Source organism: Oryctolagus cuniculus, chromosome 10 (assembly GCF_051225735.1).
Source record: "Oryctolagus cuniculus isolate XC-2025 breed Fujian yellow rabbit chromosome 10, ASM5122573v1, whole genome shotgun sequence".
Classification (NCBI taxonomy): domain Eukaryota; kingdom Metazoa; phylum Chordata; class Mammalia; order Lagomorpha; family Leporidae; genus Oryctolagus; species Oryctolagus cuniculus.
In genome coordinates, this window is record NC_142876.1 from 54,149,332 (window position 1) to 54,167,507 (window position 18,176).

Genomic DNA, 18,176 nt, shown 5'->3' on the forward strand with positions numbered 1-18,176 from the left:
ATAATAAAAATAAAAACAAAATGCAAATAAATGCATTTCAAAAATACTCAAGAAAAGTCAGATACCATTAACAACATCTAGGGGTGGGGATTACCTTGCCAGTGACACTCTTTCAACATCTACTCCCTACCAACACTCTCTCCCCTCCCCTCCAAATCTGACCTCCTACAGTAAAATTTCAGTGTAGTAATTTCCATCTAGTGATGACCCTGTATTAAACCTTTCTCCCTTCCACCTTCCACTTTGGAGAGAAAAGGAGCCTCACAGATTCAGCCTTACTGCGTGCCAGACAGCTGCGAGGGCCTCCCTGGGACCACGTCACCGAGTCCTCCTGGCTCTGGGGCTTCCCAGCGGCCAGGTTGCTTGTGGGGTCTCATCCCGCTCTGCCCCTTCGGGACCGCGGCTCAGGCCCCTGTCCTGATTCTGGGCACGACTGGCTCAAATGTCAGCTCCTTAGAAGGTTCCCCCTGACCGGTCAGAACAAAGGGGCTGCCTGCCCCCCTCCTCATTCCCTAGATCGGCTGCGTCTGAAGTCACGCGTTAGCCTGTGACTGGACTGGTGCTCCACGATGACAATGGAATGAGGTGGACACGCTGCCCTGGGACTTCTGAGCCCACATCACCGGGAGTTTTGCAGTTTCTACTCTTGTTCTCTGGGGACCCTGAGGCCTCCCACAGCCTGGCCTCCTCGGAACTGAACAATCACGTGGAGGAGACAGCCGTGGTCCAGCAGGCCCTCAGGCAGCCCACACAGTGGTGGGAAACAGCCCTGTGGTTTGCAGCCGTTGAGTTCTGGGGTGATTTATTACCCGGGAATAGAAGGAAGAAACACCCAGCAGACTGCATGCTTAGGGAGAGCTCGCCACAGGCCCCCAGTGCCTCCACACTGCATTTCTCTGTAAATGACCACGTATTCTCAAAAATACAGCTCTCTCGCTTGACTTCATTATGAGTGGATAAATACACATCTTGTAGTTGAGGAAATGAAAGGACAAATAAGGATCTCGGTTAAAAAAAAAAAAAAAAAAAAGATGCCCAGAAAGTCTAGCTAACTGGCCCAGGGCTGCACAGTCAGGGTCTGAATCTAAGTGTGCTTCATTCTGGAGCAATGTCCTCCTATTAAACGAAGGACATAGGCTGATAACAAGCTTACGTACAACTTTCAGGGTTTGTCCTGTGTTAGTAAAATAGTCAAACAAATCTCATATCTTTTAGAAAATTTATTTATTTAAAAGGTGGAGAGTAGGGGGGTAGAGAGAGAGAGAGAGAGAGTCTTCTACCTTCTGGGTCACTCCCCCAGTGGCTGTAACAGCCAGGGCTGGTCCAAGCTGAAGCCAGGAGCCAGGAACTCCATCTGGGTCTCTTAAGCAACTGGCAGGGGTCCATATACTTAGACCATCATCCAATACCTTCCTAGGTGCATTAGCAGGGAGCTGGATCAGAAGTGGAGCAGCCAGGACTGGAACCAGTGTTCTGACATGGGATGCCATAGTTGCAGGCAGCAACTTCTCCTGCTGCATCACAATACCAGCTCCAGAGATCTCATATTTAAAATATCCACATTTCTATCAGTTACTCACTGGTTCATAAATCTGCAACATGCTCCCCAAAGGAAGTTCCTGAAGGACTGAAAGATTTGACTGGGTGTTCCCTGCTTATTAAGGAGGGGAAGCTTCATGCGTTTGGATTTTCTATAAGGGTTAAAATAATGATGTGACAAGTTAACTAAATCCCTCCTCTTCCGCTTTGCCTTGATCCCTTAATTTTTCAGATAAAAGGTTAATAATGAGATCATGAAATTATTTTTCTAATACAATAATTAAGAAAAAAGAGTAGGGGTAAATCAGCCCAATTTACAGTCTTTGCGTGATCTCTAACTTCTTCGTACTGAACAAGAATAGCCACCCACTTAAATAGAACATGCCAACCCAAATACACTACTTTGGCCTACTGATTATTTTGAGCTGAAGGCACTTGACAAACAGCAGGTATAAGAAGGGCTCTTTGACTTTCTATCTAAATACTGGCCATAGCATTTCCTAAGGGAAGAGGGTGCTCTCTGTAGCTGAAGAACATTTTTATCACCGGAGACTGGAGTCCACCAAAATTTATCTACCAAAAAGACCTACTAAAATAACACTTATCTGCCAGTACTGAGGTAATCCCAGGTCTGTCAGCTATAGCCTGAGGACCACACCTGTCCCTGTTTCAGTAAATAAGGTTTTCTTGGAACACAGCCAACCTCATTTATTTACTTAGTGCCTACAGTTGCTTTCACATGACAACAGCAAACCTGAATGTTTGCCACAGACTCCACAAAGCCTATTAAGCCATAAATATTTATGATCTGAACATTTACAGCAAAGCTTGCCATCCACTAGATGGGAATTGCTACCCAAAAGGGCAATAGATATCAACAAGAGACATACATCAGAATCACCTGTGAAACTTGTTCAACCCTAGAAATCTCGATTAAGATCTGGGGTGATTGACAGAAATTTGTATTTCTGTAAAGGCAAAAGCATTCTCAGACATGCCCTTGTTTAAAAACCGCAGTAAAAGAGGATGTGAAAACTTCAATGGCCCTTAAAGAATTAAAATTCTCAAGGATGAGAAGGTACCCAGTAGGGTCCAGTGCTCTAGATCTCCTGACAGCTGGCATAGCTGTGCTTCTAATACTCACTGCCAGTTAGGCCACACACTGGGTGGTTTTTACATGCATCAGATCAAATTAAGTGGTTATTTGTGCATTCAAGTTCCCTCCAATAAACCTAACTGCACTCATTGAAATGTCTCTTCCTTGAGGCTGAGTTTCAAGTCTTCCCTAATATTTTGTTAACAGGCATCTGAACTTCCTTTGAAGTTCAATTAACTGTGTCTTTCTGAAGTCCCCACCAGTCTACTGGGGGAGAAGAAATGGAGTAACAAAGGGATGACTCTACACAGAAAATAGGAGATCCAGAACATTCTGAAATGTGAGCTGTAATCAGCTCAAACGTTAAGTTCCATTCTAGTCAATTAACAAACATTTAAGAAAATACCTGCCAACACCCACCATGGGCAAGGTCCCACCATAGATACCGTGAGGACCACAGAGACCCGTAGCTGTTGTCCTCAAGTGCCCATGGGTCTGACAAAGAAGGCACCAGACAATGGCCCACATCAACAGCACGCTGCATTTTGGTTTGCTAGCAGGAGTCAGAAGTGCTGGGCGGGCAAGGGAGGAAATGAGGATGGGAAGGTAAAGTAGGTGCCAGTGTGACTGACCCTTTCTGCTGCCCTACAATCCCAAAATCATTCACCCCTTCTCTCCTGTGTGACTCCCAAACCTGTCCCATCCTCAACTCCAAGGCCTCCGTCCCATCCTCCTCTCCTACCCCTGATCTTGTTTCTTTTTTAACAGAGGAAGCAAGAAACAACCAGAAGAGCGCCTCCTCCCAACAGCTCTCACATCACACCTGCCTGTTCCTGTCTCAGCAAAGGGCCACGTCTCCCTTCTGCGTCGGCTCTCCCTTCACCCACACCATCATCATGAGCTTCTTTATCATCACCTCCATCCGCAGCACCTGGGACTCAGCTGCCATCCTCTCGTGGCCATGGACTGCCACAGGGGCTTCCCGCCAGGTCTCCCTGATTCCCCTCCTGTGCCCTGCAGAGATCCCTCAAACTCTGCCTCTCCTCTGTGTGATCCCCTCCCCGGCACCCCCCGCATTCTGAGTACAAAGCAGGTCTTTGTGGTGGCTGACAAGGGCCCATCATCTGACCCCTGCTGCTGCCCTTTCTTACCGATCTCCCCTTCCCTCTTTCTATTCACACACATCTGGGCTCTTGTCCACCAGACACCCTTCACCCAGGGCTCTCCTACCCCAGGAACTGTGCACTGGCCCTTCCCTGTGCCTGCCTCAGGAAGGCCTTCCCTGAGGCTCTAAAGTCTCTCTCTCTCCCTCTCTCCCTGTAACTCTGTCTTTAAAGAAATAAAGGTAAATCTTAAAAAAAAAAAAAAAAAAAAAAGTGAAGTGGCCCTGATGTAGAACACAACCCTGCATATCACAACCTCACACAGACACTGCCCTTGCTTTGTGGTCCATAAATTATATATGTTACTCAGTCCCTGCATTTTCTATTCTGTTCACTTAGCCCCCAACAGCCAGAATGATGCCTTGCACATAACAGGGGTGCCTTGCACCCTTGGGAGAAATGATTTGGCAGGCGTGGCACCCACAGCCCCTGGGCAGCCCCCTCTCCAACCCGAAGACTGCTTAGTGCACATTGCTGCCACTCTGGGCCGCAGAAGCTCCTCAGCCTTCCTGCAGGCCAAGTTGCAGGCACCAGTAGTTAAGGCCGCAGGACCAGTGCTTGGCTAACAGCACCCAGCTGTTGTTACTCCTCCAGCTGAGTTAACCCTGAGCAGGTCCTACCGGCTGCTGGAGTTGCTGAGAGGAATGTGGCCCCAGGTGCGAGGCAGGACCTGGCTGGTTCATGCATCTTCCTCTTGGCTCCCTTCTCCCCCCTACTCACTCCCTTCCCAGTGTTTCCCAGGATCTTCTCCCAAATAAACTATTCACACTCAACTCCTTCCTCGGGGTCTGTTTTTGGAGACTCCAAATAAGGCAGTAGACAGCTGGCTGCCACAGAAGGTTTTTGAGCAAGCTAGTGATCTATAACCCAAGCTCAGTTTAGTTTCCTTAAGCAGGGAGTGCCATTGCAAAAGACAAGCTGGAGTAGAGGATGACAGGTGGTGAGCAGGTCCTTCAGAAGCCATCCCACCCTGCTCAGGAAGAAGGACTTGAACTTGGACTTGGCAATGTGCACGGGAAGTAGGAAAAGAATATGGAGCATATTTACATTGAAGTGAAACCAAAAAGGAGGTAACTTGCCTTTTATATCCCCAGCTACTGGATCTTCTGGACTTGAAATAGAAGTAGGGGAACTCAGAATTCCTATAAAATGTATTAAAAATACAGAGAATGATTTAGGAGTTAATGAAGTAAAATATTAAGTTGCATTAAGTAGGAAGATGCCCTCTTTCACCTAGTAAAAAGCATGAAAAGCAAGACTTCTATATTTGAAATTGAAACAAGACTGGTCAGATGTTCTGACTTTTTTATTTTTTTTAAACTTTTATTTAGTAAATATAAATTTCCAAAGTACAGCTTATGGATTACAATGGCTTTTTACCCTCCATAACTTCCCTCCCACCCGCACCCCTCCCATCTTCCGCTCCCTCTCCCATTCCATTCACATCAAGATTCATTTTCAATTATCTTTATATACAGAAGATCAATTTAGTATATATTAAGTAAAGATTTCATCAGTTTGCACCCGCACAGAACATAAAGTGTAAAATACTGTTTCAGTACTAGTTATAGCATTAATTCACATTGGACAACACATTAAGGACAGAGATCCCACATGAGGAGTAAATACACAGTGACTCCTGTCGAGAGAACTTCCACTTTGACTATGAGCTTGTCTAAATAAGATCGAAGTCGACGAACTCAAAAGGCTTCCATAGCCTTGGAAGCTCATGACAAGAGCCTAGGCAGATTACTGATGCTATAAACAAGAGTGTCAAATTGTTAAGTCAACAACTGATTTGTTTATTAATGAGCAGAATGGATATTCTGTGCTCATAATTGCTAAGTCTCAGACTAAGCAGGGAAGAGCTTCACTTCTTTAACATCGTTTTTGTTTTAAAAAATACTTCCAAGTTTTTCCCTGAAATTTGTTTATGCCATAAACTGCTTCCTCAGATCTCCTTCTCTCTTTTTTTCCCCATTAAAAAGGCAAGTGCAACTTCTGCTCAGCCCCTATCCCACACATTCGAAATTCAGTCTTGAGGTGATGTCACCATATTTGGGGTTAAAATATTGGTTCCTTTAAATATATATAATATGATCATATAATTTAGCAAACCAGAGCAATCTTGACAATGAAAGTGGGTGCTATTTTAATAACTACCCTGGGATAGCAGGAGTAAAATGGAATATAAGGTCACCCCAAGTCCCCACAACTTAATATGCTTTTCCTGTTCTAGATCTGCAGGAGGCACATTAACTCATGCAGTAGTGGAGTGGGGTCTTCCTGAGACTGTTGTTGTTGTTGTCCTAACTCCAATGTGCAGTTTCTACACTGTTGCAGAACAGGCACAGCCAGTGCTCTTGCCACAGTTTGAATAGCTGATTTCATATTCTCCGGGTTCACCTTCTATAGTGTGTCTAACAGGTCCATAGTTTTTCCTCTTGAAGATGCTGAGATGTTTTCCTAGGTGATCGCAGAGGGGTAAAGTGGGGGGTTTTGATGACCTGGCCTCCTGCACAGTGGGAAAGAGGAAACACATCCCCTGGCCCCTGGAGAGCATCTAGAAGCCGTGGCATTTCTGAAGTTTGTGAAGGCACACCCATGGCTTGCTGTGAGGTTGCAGTTGCCAATGTCTCACCTTCTGAACCACTGAGTCTATGGTATGATGTCTAGAGTGCAACGTAACACGTGGAAGATCAACAGGACTATCAGATGTACTTACATAACATCTCCACTCCAAGCCTGGAAACACTCTCACACAAACACATGAACCTGCCTGTTCCAGTTCTGCCTCACCCCTGCCTACCATGCGCCGAGGTGTTCACGCACAAAGGCAGCTGTGGACCAGAGAGGGTGGCTGGTTTTGCAGTGGGTACTTACTCGAGCAAAGTGGAAAATGATAGTATCCATCTGCACACTTCTCACAGTGGTCTCCGTGGAAATTCGGCTTGCAGTGACAACGGCCTGAGCCCTGTTCACAGCCATCTGCACGCTCAGGGTCACAGCTGCAAGCTAAAAGAAATCCCGGTTTTCAAAGGCTAGTAGTCACCATGCATCTCAGGCCATGTTCCGTGCTGGCTTATGGGTCTGTAGTTACTCTTGAAAGGGCACAGCCTGTCTTCCATCACACATGATTGATGGAGCTCCTTGACTGACCTCATGGGCTCGCAGAGACAAGCTTTAATGAGCATTCACATTGAGAATGCTTATCACACTGAGTATCACCCAGCTCACTGAGAAAGAGGCCAAGCTTGCATAGGCTACAATCAGAGGGACTGGAGGTTGGAGGGTGTGTGACAGGTCCTGGAAGGTAAATCATGAACAGCCTCCACTGGCATTGGACCTCTGTGGACCTCCACCAAGTGGTCCTCATTACCCAGTTGTGATATGAATGCAGGACAGGTGTCTAGACGTGGATATATAGCCTACGGACAGCATAGCAAGACTATACCCATCAATCCAAATATTGGATTTGAGTAAGATGGCTTACAGTTTGGGGGGCCAAACATTACCCAGCTTGCAATTCAGGGGAACATGGTTAGGGGAAAAGGGGTTTGGAAACTCCCCACCTGGCAGCTTCCCTTGATCTGGCAGGTTATAGGCTTGGTCAGGAAAAAGAATGTCCCAGCTCATCTGAATACAGCATCCTTGAGAGCTGGGGGAGCTGGCACTGCCTGGTGTTCAGGATTTCTGCGGTCTGTGGATTCTTTATGCTAAACCTCTGATATCTGTGGGCCACTTCAATTATGAAGGAACAAAAACAAGGAAAGGGATGAAAAAGTGAGGCTCCTGTGGCTACGATCACCTTTGGCTGCTTTCCCTTGCCCATGCCTATTCTTTGCGTGTACAAGACAAGGAGGGGGCACACCTTGCAGAATGATTTGGAAGAGGAGGGAAAGTGAAAATACACATTTTTTAAAAAGGCTTATTTATTTACTTGAAAGAGTTACAGAGAAAAAGGGACACAGAAATAGACCTTCCACCCACTGGTTCACTCCTCAGATGGCCGCATTGGCCAGGGCTATGCCAGGCTGAAGACAGGAGCTTCATCTGGGTCTCCCACATGGGTGCATGGGCCCAAGCACTTAGGACATTTCCACTGTTTTCCCCAGGCCATTAGAAGAGAGCTGGATGGGAAGTAGAGCAGCCGCTTCACAAACAGGAGCCCACATGGGATGCTGAAGTTGTGTCACCTTTACCCACTACTCCATGATGCTGGCCGTGAAAATACACATTTTAACAAACAAGAATACTCTAGAGAGAAGCAAATCAGTTTACATATTCTTTGCACTTTATGTTTTCAAATGTTAGTGATATAATGAATGTGTTTGAGGGCGAGGGCTAGGCTTAGAGTGGTGAATTTAAGGAGCACAATTGTCTTCAACTGTGAAAAGCAGGCAACATTTAAAAAAACATTGAGTAGGCTACAGGTTGTATAAGGAGAGTTTAAGAATTAAAAGATAAGCTGATTTTGGTGCAAAAAATTTTGAAATCTTGGAGTAAGAGTTGGCATAGTGATTAAGGTGTCATTTGGGACACTTGCATCCCATATCAGAGTGTCTGGGTTCAAGTCCTGGCTCCATTTCCCATTCCAGCTTCCTGCTAACATATACCCTGAAGGGCAGCAGGTGATGGCTCAAATAGCTGGGTCCCTGCCACCCACATGGGAGACCTGGATGGAGCTCCTGGCTCCTGGCTTCATTCTGGCCCAGCCCTGGCTGCTGCGGTCATTTGGGGAGTGAGTCAGGTGATGGGAGAGCTGTGTCTCTCTGCCTTTCAAATAAATAAATCATTTTAAGCACATTAATTAACAATCATTAAAGAATTTTTTTGGAAATCCATGCATAGATATTTCACAATATGCATTTTCCATGAACTCTTTGAGGACCTTGCATCCATGTGAAGGACATCTGTAATCTGACCTAAGACTGATTGTTTCATAGCAAAAGACAAGTGGTATTTTTCTGTCTAATAATTATGTTATGGGATGGCATGCCACACAGCAATGAACTATACTATACTACCCATTTGTGGTTTTGTTGTACAGGCCAAAATATTTAACTACTCAGAACCTTTGGTTTTCTCTTATCCAAAAATGAGAATATTAACCACAATGTCCCAAGTTTGTTATGATACTTGAATAAGATCTCTGAAGGTATGTGGGCATACCTTGCATATGGAGAACACTCAAAAGTGACAGCTATTTTAAACACTCTATCATCAAGTTCTCATGAACGCAGCACTACATTGTCTGGATACTAACTCTGACAAAGTTGAAATCACTGCATATCGCAGAAACATGTGAAAACAACAGGGAAAGCAGAAACTAACATTTATGGCAAGCCTACAGTGTGACAGGCCCAATGTTAAGCTATGGCCTAGATGCTTTTAATGGCATTTCACTTAATCTTATGAAATAGGTTTGCACTGTATTTCCAGATGAGAAATCTAAGGCTCAGAGATATTATGTAACTGTCTGAGATCACACAGCAAGAATGGAACCAATAAGGGAATGAAGGAGATTAATAACCAGGCAGAATGACGCCTGACAACCTCCCAGGGGCAGTATAAAAAAGTTGAAATAGAACTTACGGATGCAGCCATGGGGGGCATCAATTGGAACCCCGAAAGGGCGGTAATAACCCTTTGCACACTTTTCACAGTTGACACCAGCTGTGTTGTGCTGGAAAGAAACAAAAGAAGCTTAGAAGGAAAGATCCTGCAGAAGCAGCCAGAGTTCCTGCTCTGTGCTATTCATCCAAAGAAATAATTCTTTCCACACAATTGTCATTTCAAAGTCACTGAAAAATAAGCATCGTTGTTAACCTTGAGTCCAAGATTTGCTACAGGGCAGTTGCTTAACTTTAGCTCAGGAAGTGCTTCCCCAGTGGCAAAAGAAATGAGGAAAAAGTTCCATGAAGTGGACAGCCCAGGCTTTCTTCTCTATACCAAGGACTCTGCTTTAATGAAGCCTTGGCATTTGGGTGAGAGGAGAAAAAAAAACTCGAGGCTCTTCCCCATGCTGGAGAACTGATGAGTGGAACCAAAGGCCAGGTGTGCAGTTGTATCTTCTCCAATTTTGGGCGAAACAACACATACAGAGTCTCGTCTCCTGTCATTCTGATTTTATCTGTGCTTCAGTCTTTCAACCATTTCCCAACCAATTCTATTATGGGAATGGAAAATGAAGGCCTGGGTCTCATACACAGAGCTTATTTGAAAGCACAATATGAGGCAGCTTTTTCTGTTCATGGTTAATCCTTGTAATTACTACAAAATCAAATTATCCAACATGCAGCATTAGTTCCAAGAATTATGCACCATGGACCTAGCTCAATTCTCTCTCTCTCTCTCTCTCCCTCTCCCTCTCCTCCCTCCTTCCCTCTCACTTGGAAATAATTAGGGGGACAGAGTTCTTTTATCAATGAAAGGAAAGGCAGGAGGAAGTTAACAACAACAAACACAATGTAATTTGACTCTCACAAAAGTCTGCATAGAAATGCAAAAGGGAGCACAAAGACCCATTCTTTACCCTCTTCTTGTTTTAGTGGATTTTATTCACTACAGATTTTGATTTATTACCACTCCTCATCCTGTGGGCTGAAATCTGAATTCACTTTAACACTGAGGTCAAAAACCACACTGGCCACTTAACATGTCGATGCACAGACGACCATGGCAAATAAGAAACAGCTGGAGCCCACCCTCCTGTCCCATCAAAGGCCAAGTAACCTTCCCTTCCAGGGCTTGCCACTGTGACTTGTCACAGACAAAGGACAGCAGGTTAACTTGGGATGCCAAATCTTTTCCTTCAAGGAGGTGAAAAGGGGAAAGCATCCTCTGAAGTGGGCAGGCCAGGCTTTCCCCTGCACCACATGAAGCCCCTGCCACAGAGGAGTTAAATTTTTAAGGGAAAAGGAATAGCATAAAGGATAGAGGTGGAGGTGGGGATTACTCTGCAGATGGAAAAAGGCCTGTGGTTTGCATTTACATCTCAGGAGTTCTGTAGGACCTGCAGAGCCTGAGGACAAGACACTCCACTGTGTCCAGGGATGGCTTGGTCCTGGTTGGACCAAGACTAGGTCAAGACCAAGGACAGTGGGCCTTCATGGTTTCTATATTAGAGTCGCTGGTGATGGGTTAGGTGCTTGAAGTTGGATTTATGTGATGTTTAGCCTCAATGGGACAACCTCAATTGTCCTAGCTGAAGCATGGAGTCGGTAGGATGGAATCTGTGCAGTGACCCACTTTGGGACACCCACATACCATATTGTAGTGCCTAGTCCTATCTCCTCTTCCAATCCAGCTTCCTGCTAGTGTGCACCCTGAGAGGTAGCAGATGATGGCTCAAGGACTTGTGTTCCTGCCGCCCACACGGGAGAGCTGAATGGAGTGTCTGGCTCCTGGTTCCGGCCTGGCCCACCACTAGCTGTTGTGGGCATTCAGGGAGTGATGCAGCAGATGGAAGATCTCTCTATATATCTATATCTATATCTATCTGGATATAGATATCTGTTGCTCTGCCTTCCAAATAAATAAAAATCGTATTGGAACTCTGATTGTGACTATACTAAATTTATATTGCATTTATCATAGGCTTTGAAGATATGGTATATTTTAGGACGTTATACCTGGATATACATGCTGCTTCTCCATGTAGGTCTTTTTAAATAAACTTCAGTAAGGTTTTATAGGTTTGATCACAGCTCCACAAATAACTGCTTCCATCTATTGCCTCTTAGAGCACCTCTAACTCACTATGCTCTTCCTCGTGTATATGTCTGCTTTTTATCTCTTGGGAATCATTTGAAATTCCTGGTCGGTGAGTGACAGTCTTTCCGATTTTTCACACTATAATGGAGTCTTGAAGGAATGAGTATTTGCTGTTCAAATATCTTTTCTGTCACTTTGTGGGTTTTGCTGCAGGAAGGAGCCTGGCCATATGTACCCCATCTGCTGCTTCGTCTCCTCTAGCATTGTTTGGTGTATGTGACAAAGAACACTTTGGAAATACTGAGACCAACACATCAAGGACACAAACAATCAGGGAGCAAGCGTCAGGCTTAGATCAGGAGTCACATCTCTATGGAACAGACTAAAGACTTTGCTTTTATCAATGGAGATCAAGTGTCTTCAAGGATTATCTCAAAACAACATCCGTAATCATTTTTTTTTTTTTTGACAGGCAGAGTGGAGAGTGAGAGAGAGAGACAGAGAGAAAGGTTTTCCTTTTGCCATTGGTTCACCCTCCAATGCCCGCCATGGCCGGCGTACTGCGCTGATCCGATAGCAGAAGCCAGGTACTTATCCTGGTCTCTCATGGGGTGCAGGGCCCAAGCACTTGGGCCATCCTCCACTGCACTCCCTGGCCACAGCAGAGAGCTGGCCTGGAAGAGGGGCAACCGGGACAGAATCTGGTGCCCCAACTGGGACTAGAACCCGGTGTGCCGGCGCAGCAAGGTGGAGGATTAGCCTAGTGAGCTGCGGCGCCAGCCCCCCACCGTAATCTTCAATATCACTTCAAAACACCAAGGTTTCACCAAAGGGAAGGGAACAAAGGAGCAATCCAAAACTGTTGTACTCCTGGCTGCCTTCTTTTATTGCTCTTTTCCCCCAACATTCTGTTATGAAAATTTTCCAATATTATAGTGAAAACCTATATAATGCCCCTCCCAGATCTGGGAGTTTATTATCAACATTTTACTTCACTTGCCTTATCACATAATTATCTATCTATTCCTCTGTCCACCCACTAATCCATCTTAGTTTTAAAAATGCATTCCAGGCCTGCACCGCGGCTCAATAGGCTAATCCTCCGCCTAGCAGCGCCAGCACCCCGAGTTCTAGTCCCGGTCGGGGCGCCGGATTCTATCCCGGTTGCCCTTCTTCCAGGCCAGCTCTCTGCTGTGGCCCGGGAGTGCAGTGGAGGATGGCCCAAGTGCTTGGGCCCTGCACCCCATGGGAGACCAGGAGGAAGCACCTGGCTCCTGCCTTCGGATCAGCACAGTGCGCCGCCGCAGCGCGCCAGCCGCAGCACGCCAGCCGTGGCTGCCATTGGAGGGTGAACCAACAGCAAAAGGAAGACCTTTCTCTCTCTCTCTCTCACTGTGCACTCTGCCTGTAAAAAAAAAAAAAAAAAAAAATGCATCCCAGAATAAATTACAGATATCAATCACTTTCCCCAATGTGAATTTCTTTAACTGGGGTTTAATATTTGTTTATCATTTTTTAAAGGAAAAATGTCTTTTACAAAAAATTTTATTTATTTATTTATTTGAAAGGCTGAGTGATGAAGAGAGAGGGCGAGACAGAGAGAAAGAGATCCCCCACCTACTGGTTCACTCCCCAAATGGCTGAAATAGTCTGGTCTAGGACAGGCTGAAGCCAGGAACCAGAAATTCCTCCTAGGCTTCCTACATGTGTGGCAAGGGCCCAAGGACTCAGGCCATCTTCCACTGCCTTCCCAGGCACAAAGCAGGGAGCTGTGTATAGTCTGAGTAGGAATTAAGATTTATTTTTTCCCCATAAATATCCATTTATTCCAGATTCACTTGTTGAAGAGACTGTCTTTCCCCCTACTGGATTGATTTGGTACTTGCTTTAAAAATCAAATGCCCAGTATGTGTAGGTCTGTTGATGTACTCCTTATTTACTATATTGACCTATTTGTCTAAGACCTATGTCAGTCCCACATTTTCTTTTTTTTTTAATTAATTAATTAATTTATTTATTTCAAAGGCAGAGTTACAGAGAAGCAGAAGCAGAGAGAAAGGAGAGAAAGAAAAAGAGAAAGCAAGAAAGCGAAAGCGAAAGAGAGAGAGAGAAAGAACGAGAGCGACAGAGAGAATCTTCTTTTTGCTGTTTCACTCCCCAAAAGACCACAACAGATGGAACTGTGCCAATTTGAAGCCAGAAGCCAGGAGCTTCTTCTGGGTCTCCAATGTGAGTGCAGGGGCCCAAGCACACGGGCCATCTTCTATTGCTTTCTCAGGCCATAACAGCATGCTAGATTGGAAGAAGAGCAGCCAGGTATCAAAATGGCATCCATATGGGATGCCAGCCTACACTGTAGGTGGTGGCTTTACCAGCTATGCCACAGCGCCGGCCCCAGTCCCACATTTTCATCATTATAGCTTCATAGTTAGCCTTGAAGTAAGTTAACTTAACATTTCCAATTTTATTCTGCTTTTTCATTATGGTTTTGAATATTCAAGCTTATTTCATATCCATATAAATTTTAGAATCCTAGAGACCAGTGTTGTGGCACAGTAGGTTAAGCCGCTGCCCATAATACCAGCATCCCATATGAGCGCCAATTTGAGGTTCATCTGCTCTACTTCCCATCCAGCTCCCTACTAATGTGTCTGGGAAAGCACTGAAAGATGGCCCAAGTTCCTTGCCTCTGCACCCATGTAGCAGACTCAGACAGAGTTCCAGGCTTCTGGCTTTGGCCTGAGCCTCCACCATTGTGGCCATTTGGAGAGTGAACCAGTAGATGGAAAATCTCTCTCTCTCTCTCCTCTCTCTTTTCCTCTCCCTCTTTTTCTCTTTTTGTAACTCTGCCTTTCAAGTAAATAAATAAACTTTAAAAACTTTTAGAATCCAAATGTCAATTTCCACCTTAAAAATGCATTAAATCTTCAAGTTAATTTGGGGGAGAACTAACATCTTATCCATCCATTTAGGATTTTTCTAAATTTCTCTCATCTCTCTCTTTCTCTGTCTCTATCTCTCTATATATATATAACTCCACCTTTCAAATAAATAAATCTTAAAAAAAGGGAGTGTGTGGTAGGTAAGCCACAGTGTGCTGTGCCATCCCATATGGGTGACTATTCAAGTCTCGGCTGCTCCACTTCCAATTCAGCTTCCTGCTGATACACTCGGGAAAGCAGCAGAAGACAGTACAAGTCCTTGTACCCCTCCACCCATATGGGATACCTGAAAGAAGCTCCTGGCTCCTGGCTCCCGGCTTTGGCCTGGCCCAGCCCTAGTCAATGCTTCATTGCAAACATTTGGGGAGTGAACCAATGGATGGAGGTGTGTGTATGTGTGTGTGTGTGTGTGTGTGTGTGTCTCCCTCTGTAACTCTAACTTTCAAGTAAATAAATAAATCTTATAAAGAGTTCTCTCAATTTCTGGAGTCAGACGCAATACCGTTGCGCCCCGAGGTCCTGTCTCAATTTCTTAAGCTTTAGGTTAGCAGTCTTACACGCCCTTTTAAAAAATATTCCTAAATATGTTATGTTTTTGACACTATATATATATATATTTTTTTTTGACAGGCAGAGTTATACAGTGAGAGAGAGAGAAACAGAAAGAAAGGTCTTCCTTCCATTGGTTCACCCCCCAAATGCCCACTACGGCCTGCGCGCTGCGCTGATCCGAAGCCAGGAGCCAGGTGCTTCCTCCTGGTCTCCCATGTGGGTGCAGGGCCCAAGCACTTGGGCCATCCTCCACTGCCTTCCCGGGCCACAGCAAAGAGCTGGAATGGAAGAGGAGCAACCGGGACAGAACCGGCGCCCCAACTGGGACTAGCACCCAGGGTACTGGCGCCGCAGGCGGAGGATTAGCCAAGTGAGCCACGGCACCGGCCTTGACACTATATTAAACTCAATTTCCATTTCATTTTCCTATTCCTGCTGCTAATATACAAAAATATAACTAATTTTCACATATTATCCTTTGTCCTGTAATCTTACTAAATTTGCTTATTATTACTGGCAGTTATTTATATGTGACTTGGGATTTTCTACATAAACAACACTGTCATCTTCAATAGGGGAAGTTCTTCTCTTCAAACATTAGTGCTACTTTTTTTTTTTTTTTTTTGCCTTATTGCAATGGGTAGACCCTCCAGAGCACTGTCAAACAGAAGTGATGAAGAGCAAGCATCCTTCCTTGTTCCCAGTCTTGACAAGGAAAGAGTTCTCTATTCCATCGCTAATATAACTATGATATTCATTATAAGTTTTGTTATAAATGCCCTTGTAAGATTGCAGAAATTCACTTCTATTCTCAGGTTGCTAAGAATTTTACCATACAATGGGTATTGATTTTATATAGTGTTATTTCACCTGATTTTTCTTCTTTATTATGTATGATAACATAGGTTGATTTTTGAAAATTCAATCAACCTTGATTTTTCTGGGATAAACCTTACTTGATATAACGTAATAACCTTATTATATGTTGTTGGATTTGATTTTCTAATATTTTATAAAATGTCATTGAAAGTATGATATTCATGAAAGATGCTCATCAAATTCTCTTTCACGTAATGTTTGTCAAGTATGGATATTAAAGCTGTGCTGGCCTCACCAAACAAGTTGGGAAGTATTCTCTGGTTTCTGATAGAATTTATATCATAATGATGTTAATTCTTCCTTAAATGTTTAATGGAATTCACCAGTGAAACTGTCGTGGCCTGGCATTTTCTTTGCAAGAAGGTTTAATAACAAATTCAATTTCTTTTTTAAAAAATGTATTTATATTAATTTGAAAGGTAGACAGGGAGACACAATGAGAGAGACACAGAGATAGACAGATACCTTCCATCTTCTGCTTCCTTCCCCAAAAGCCTGCAGTGGCCAGGTCAAAGCCAGGAGCCTAGAGCTCAATCTACGTCTCCCACATGGGTGGCATGGACCCAGTTACTTGAGCCATCCCTGCTGCCTCCCAGGGAAGTTAGAACCAGAACTGGAACAAGCACTTCAATCCAGGTGCTCCAATATGGGATGTGAGGACCCAGCAGCGGCTTAACTGCCTCTCCGATGCTTGCCCCTCAATTTCTTTCATAGATACACAACCACTCAAATATCCTCCTTCATTTTATATCAATAAGTTAATGCCCCCCCCCAAAAAAAAAGTGTCTTTTTAATTTAGGCTTTCAATCTTGTTGTTCATAGTATTTTTTATTTACCTTTAAAAGTCTGTGGTTACTGTAGTGATAAACCCACCTAATATATAAGATTGTACCTCCGTCTCTTTTTTCTTACTGAATGCCACTGGAAGGCTATTAATTTAAAAAAAAAAAAGCACTTGAGTTCGTGAATTTTCTCTATTGTTTGCCTGTTTTCCATTTAGTTGATAAGGTGGTATTTAAATCTTCATCTCTGGTCATAGAATTGTCTCTTTTTCCCTTTAATTCTGTCAAATTTTGTGTTATACATTTTAAAGCTCTTTTATTATATGCAAACATGTTTACGATTACTCTTTTCCTGATGAGTTAACCATTTTATCATTAAGAAATATTCCTACTTATTTCTGTGTTAATGCAATTAGTCTTGAGGTCTATCTTATCTTGTATCAATATTACCACTCTATCTTCCTAAGGCTTATATATCTTCCTATTTATTTGATTTCAACCTATCTATGTTTTTATATTTAAAGCTCATCTTCCCTAAGCAGAATATAGTTGTGTTTTGCTTTTTTGATACATTCCTTTAATTTCTACTCTGCATTGGGGTCTTTGGTTCGTTAACACTGGTATTTTTGTGATACGGTGGATTTAGGCCTGCCACTTTCATATTTATCTCTGTCTGCCCCTTCATTTTGGCTTTGGTGTATGTGTGTTTCATTTCTCTGTTTCTCCTTTCCTCCCTTCGTTATTTGAATATTTTTAAACATTACATTCAAATATTCATATTGGCCTTTTAGCTTTGTCTCTGCATTATTTCAGCAGCTGACTTAGGGATTATAGTATACATCTTTAACTTCTCATGGGTCTAGTTAGAGCTAATATTGTACCACCCATGAAAACTGTAGACACTATTGTCTTAAATGTCATTTTTGTTCTTTATACTATAGTTTCACAGGTATTATATATACATACATTATAAGCCTCACAATATAATGTTGTAATATTTGTTTGAAGCACACCTATACATTTTAAAGAATCCTTTTCTTAAAAAATTCTTTATATTTTCCCAGATATTGACTGCTAACAGTCTTCATTTATTCATGAAGATGTGAGTTTCCATGTAGATTGTCTACCCTCTGACCTGAGGAATTTCCTTTGTCTTTCTCATAGTGCAGGTCTCTTAGCTTTATTTTACCAGTGAAATGATTTTCATTTTGCTTTCGTCATTCAAGAATATTTTTGACAAAAACAGAATTCTGGCCTAAGGGTTCTTTTATTTTTCACTTCAAAAATATTGCTCCACTGACTTGTAACCTCCACAGTTTCTAATTAGGAGTTAGCAGTCATCGTAACATGCTGTTTTCTCTGTACTTTCAAGACTCTCCCTGTGTTCCTGGTTTTCAGCAGTTTGAATCTGCAAGGCTCAGGGTGATTTTTTTGTAGTCGTATAGCTTGAGGATCACTGAGCTTTCTGAATCTGCCTTAGCCTACTGCAGAATTTGAAAAATGTCCT

At 43.6% G+C, this 18,176-nt stretch overlaps 1 protein-coding gene across 2 annotated transcripts in view; it reads right to left on the reverse strand.

Annotated features, from left to right (window-relative positions):
* Positions 1-18,176, reverse strand: part of LAMA3 (laminin subunit alpha 3) — a 256,090-nt gene that overhangs the window by 164,639 nt on the left and 73,275 nt on the right. For both annotated transcript variants that reach the window (XM_008261146.5, XM_051851337.3), the window contains exons 9-11: positions 9,394-9,484; positions 6,682-6,813; positions 4,878-4,940 (exon numbers count right to left, since the gene is read on the reverse strand). In XM_008261146.5, coding sequence (XP_008259368.3) covers positions 4,878-4,940; positions 6,682-6,813; positions 9,394-9,484 — 286 coding nt within the window. The remainder of the gene's footprint in view (positions 1-4,877; positions 4,941-6,681; positions 6,814-9,393; positions 9,485-18,176) is intronic.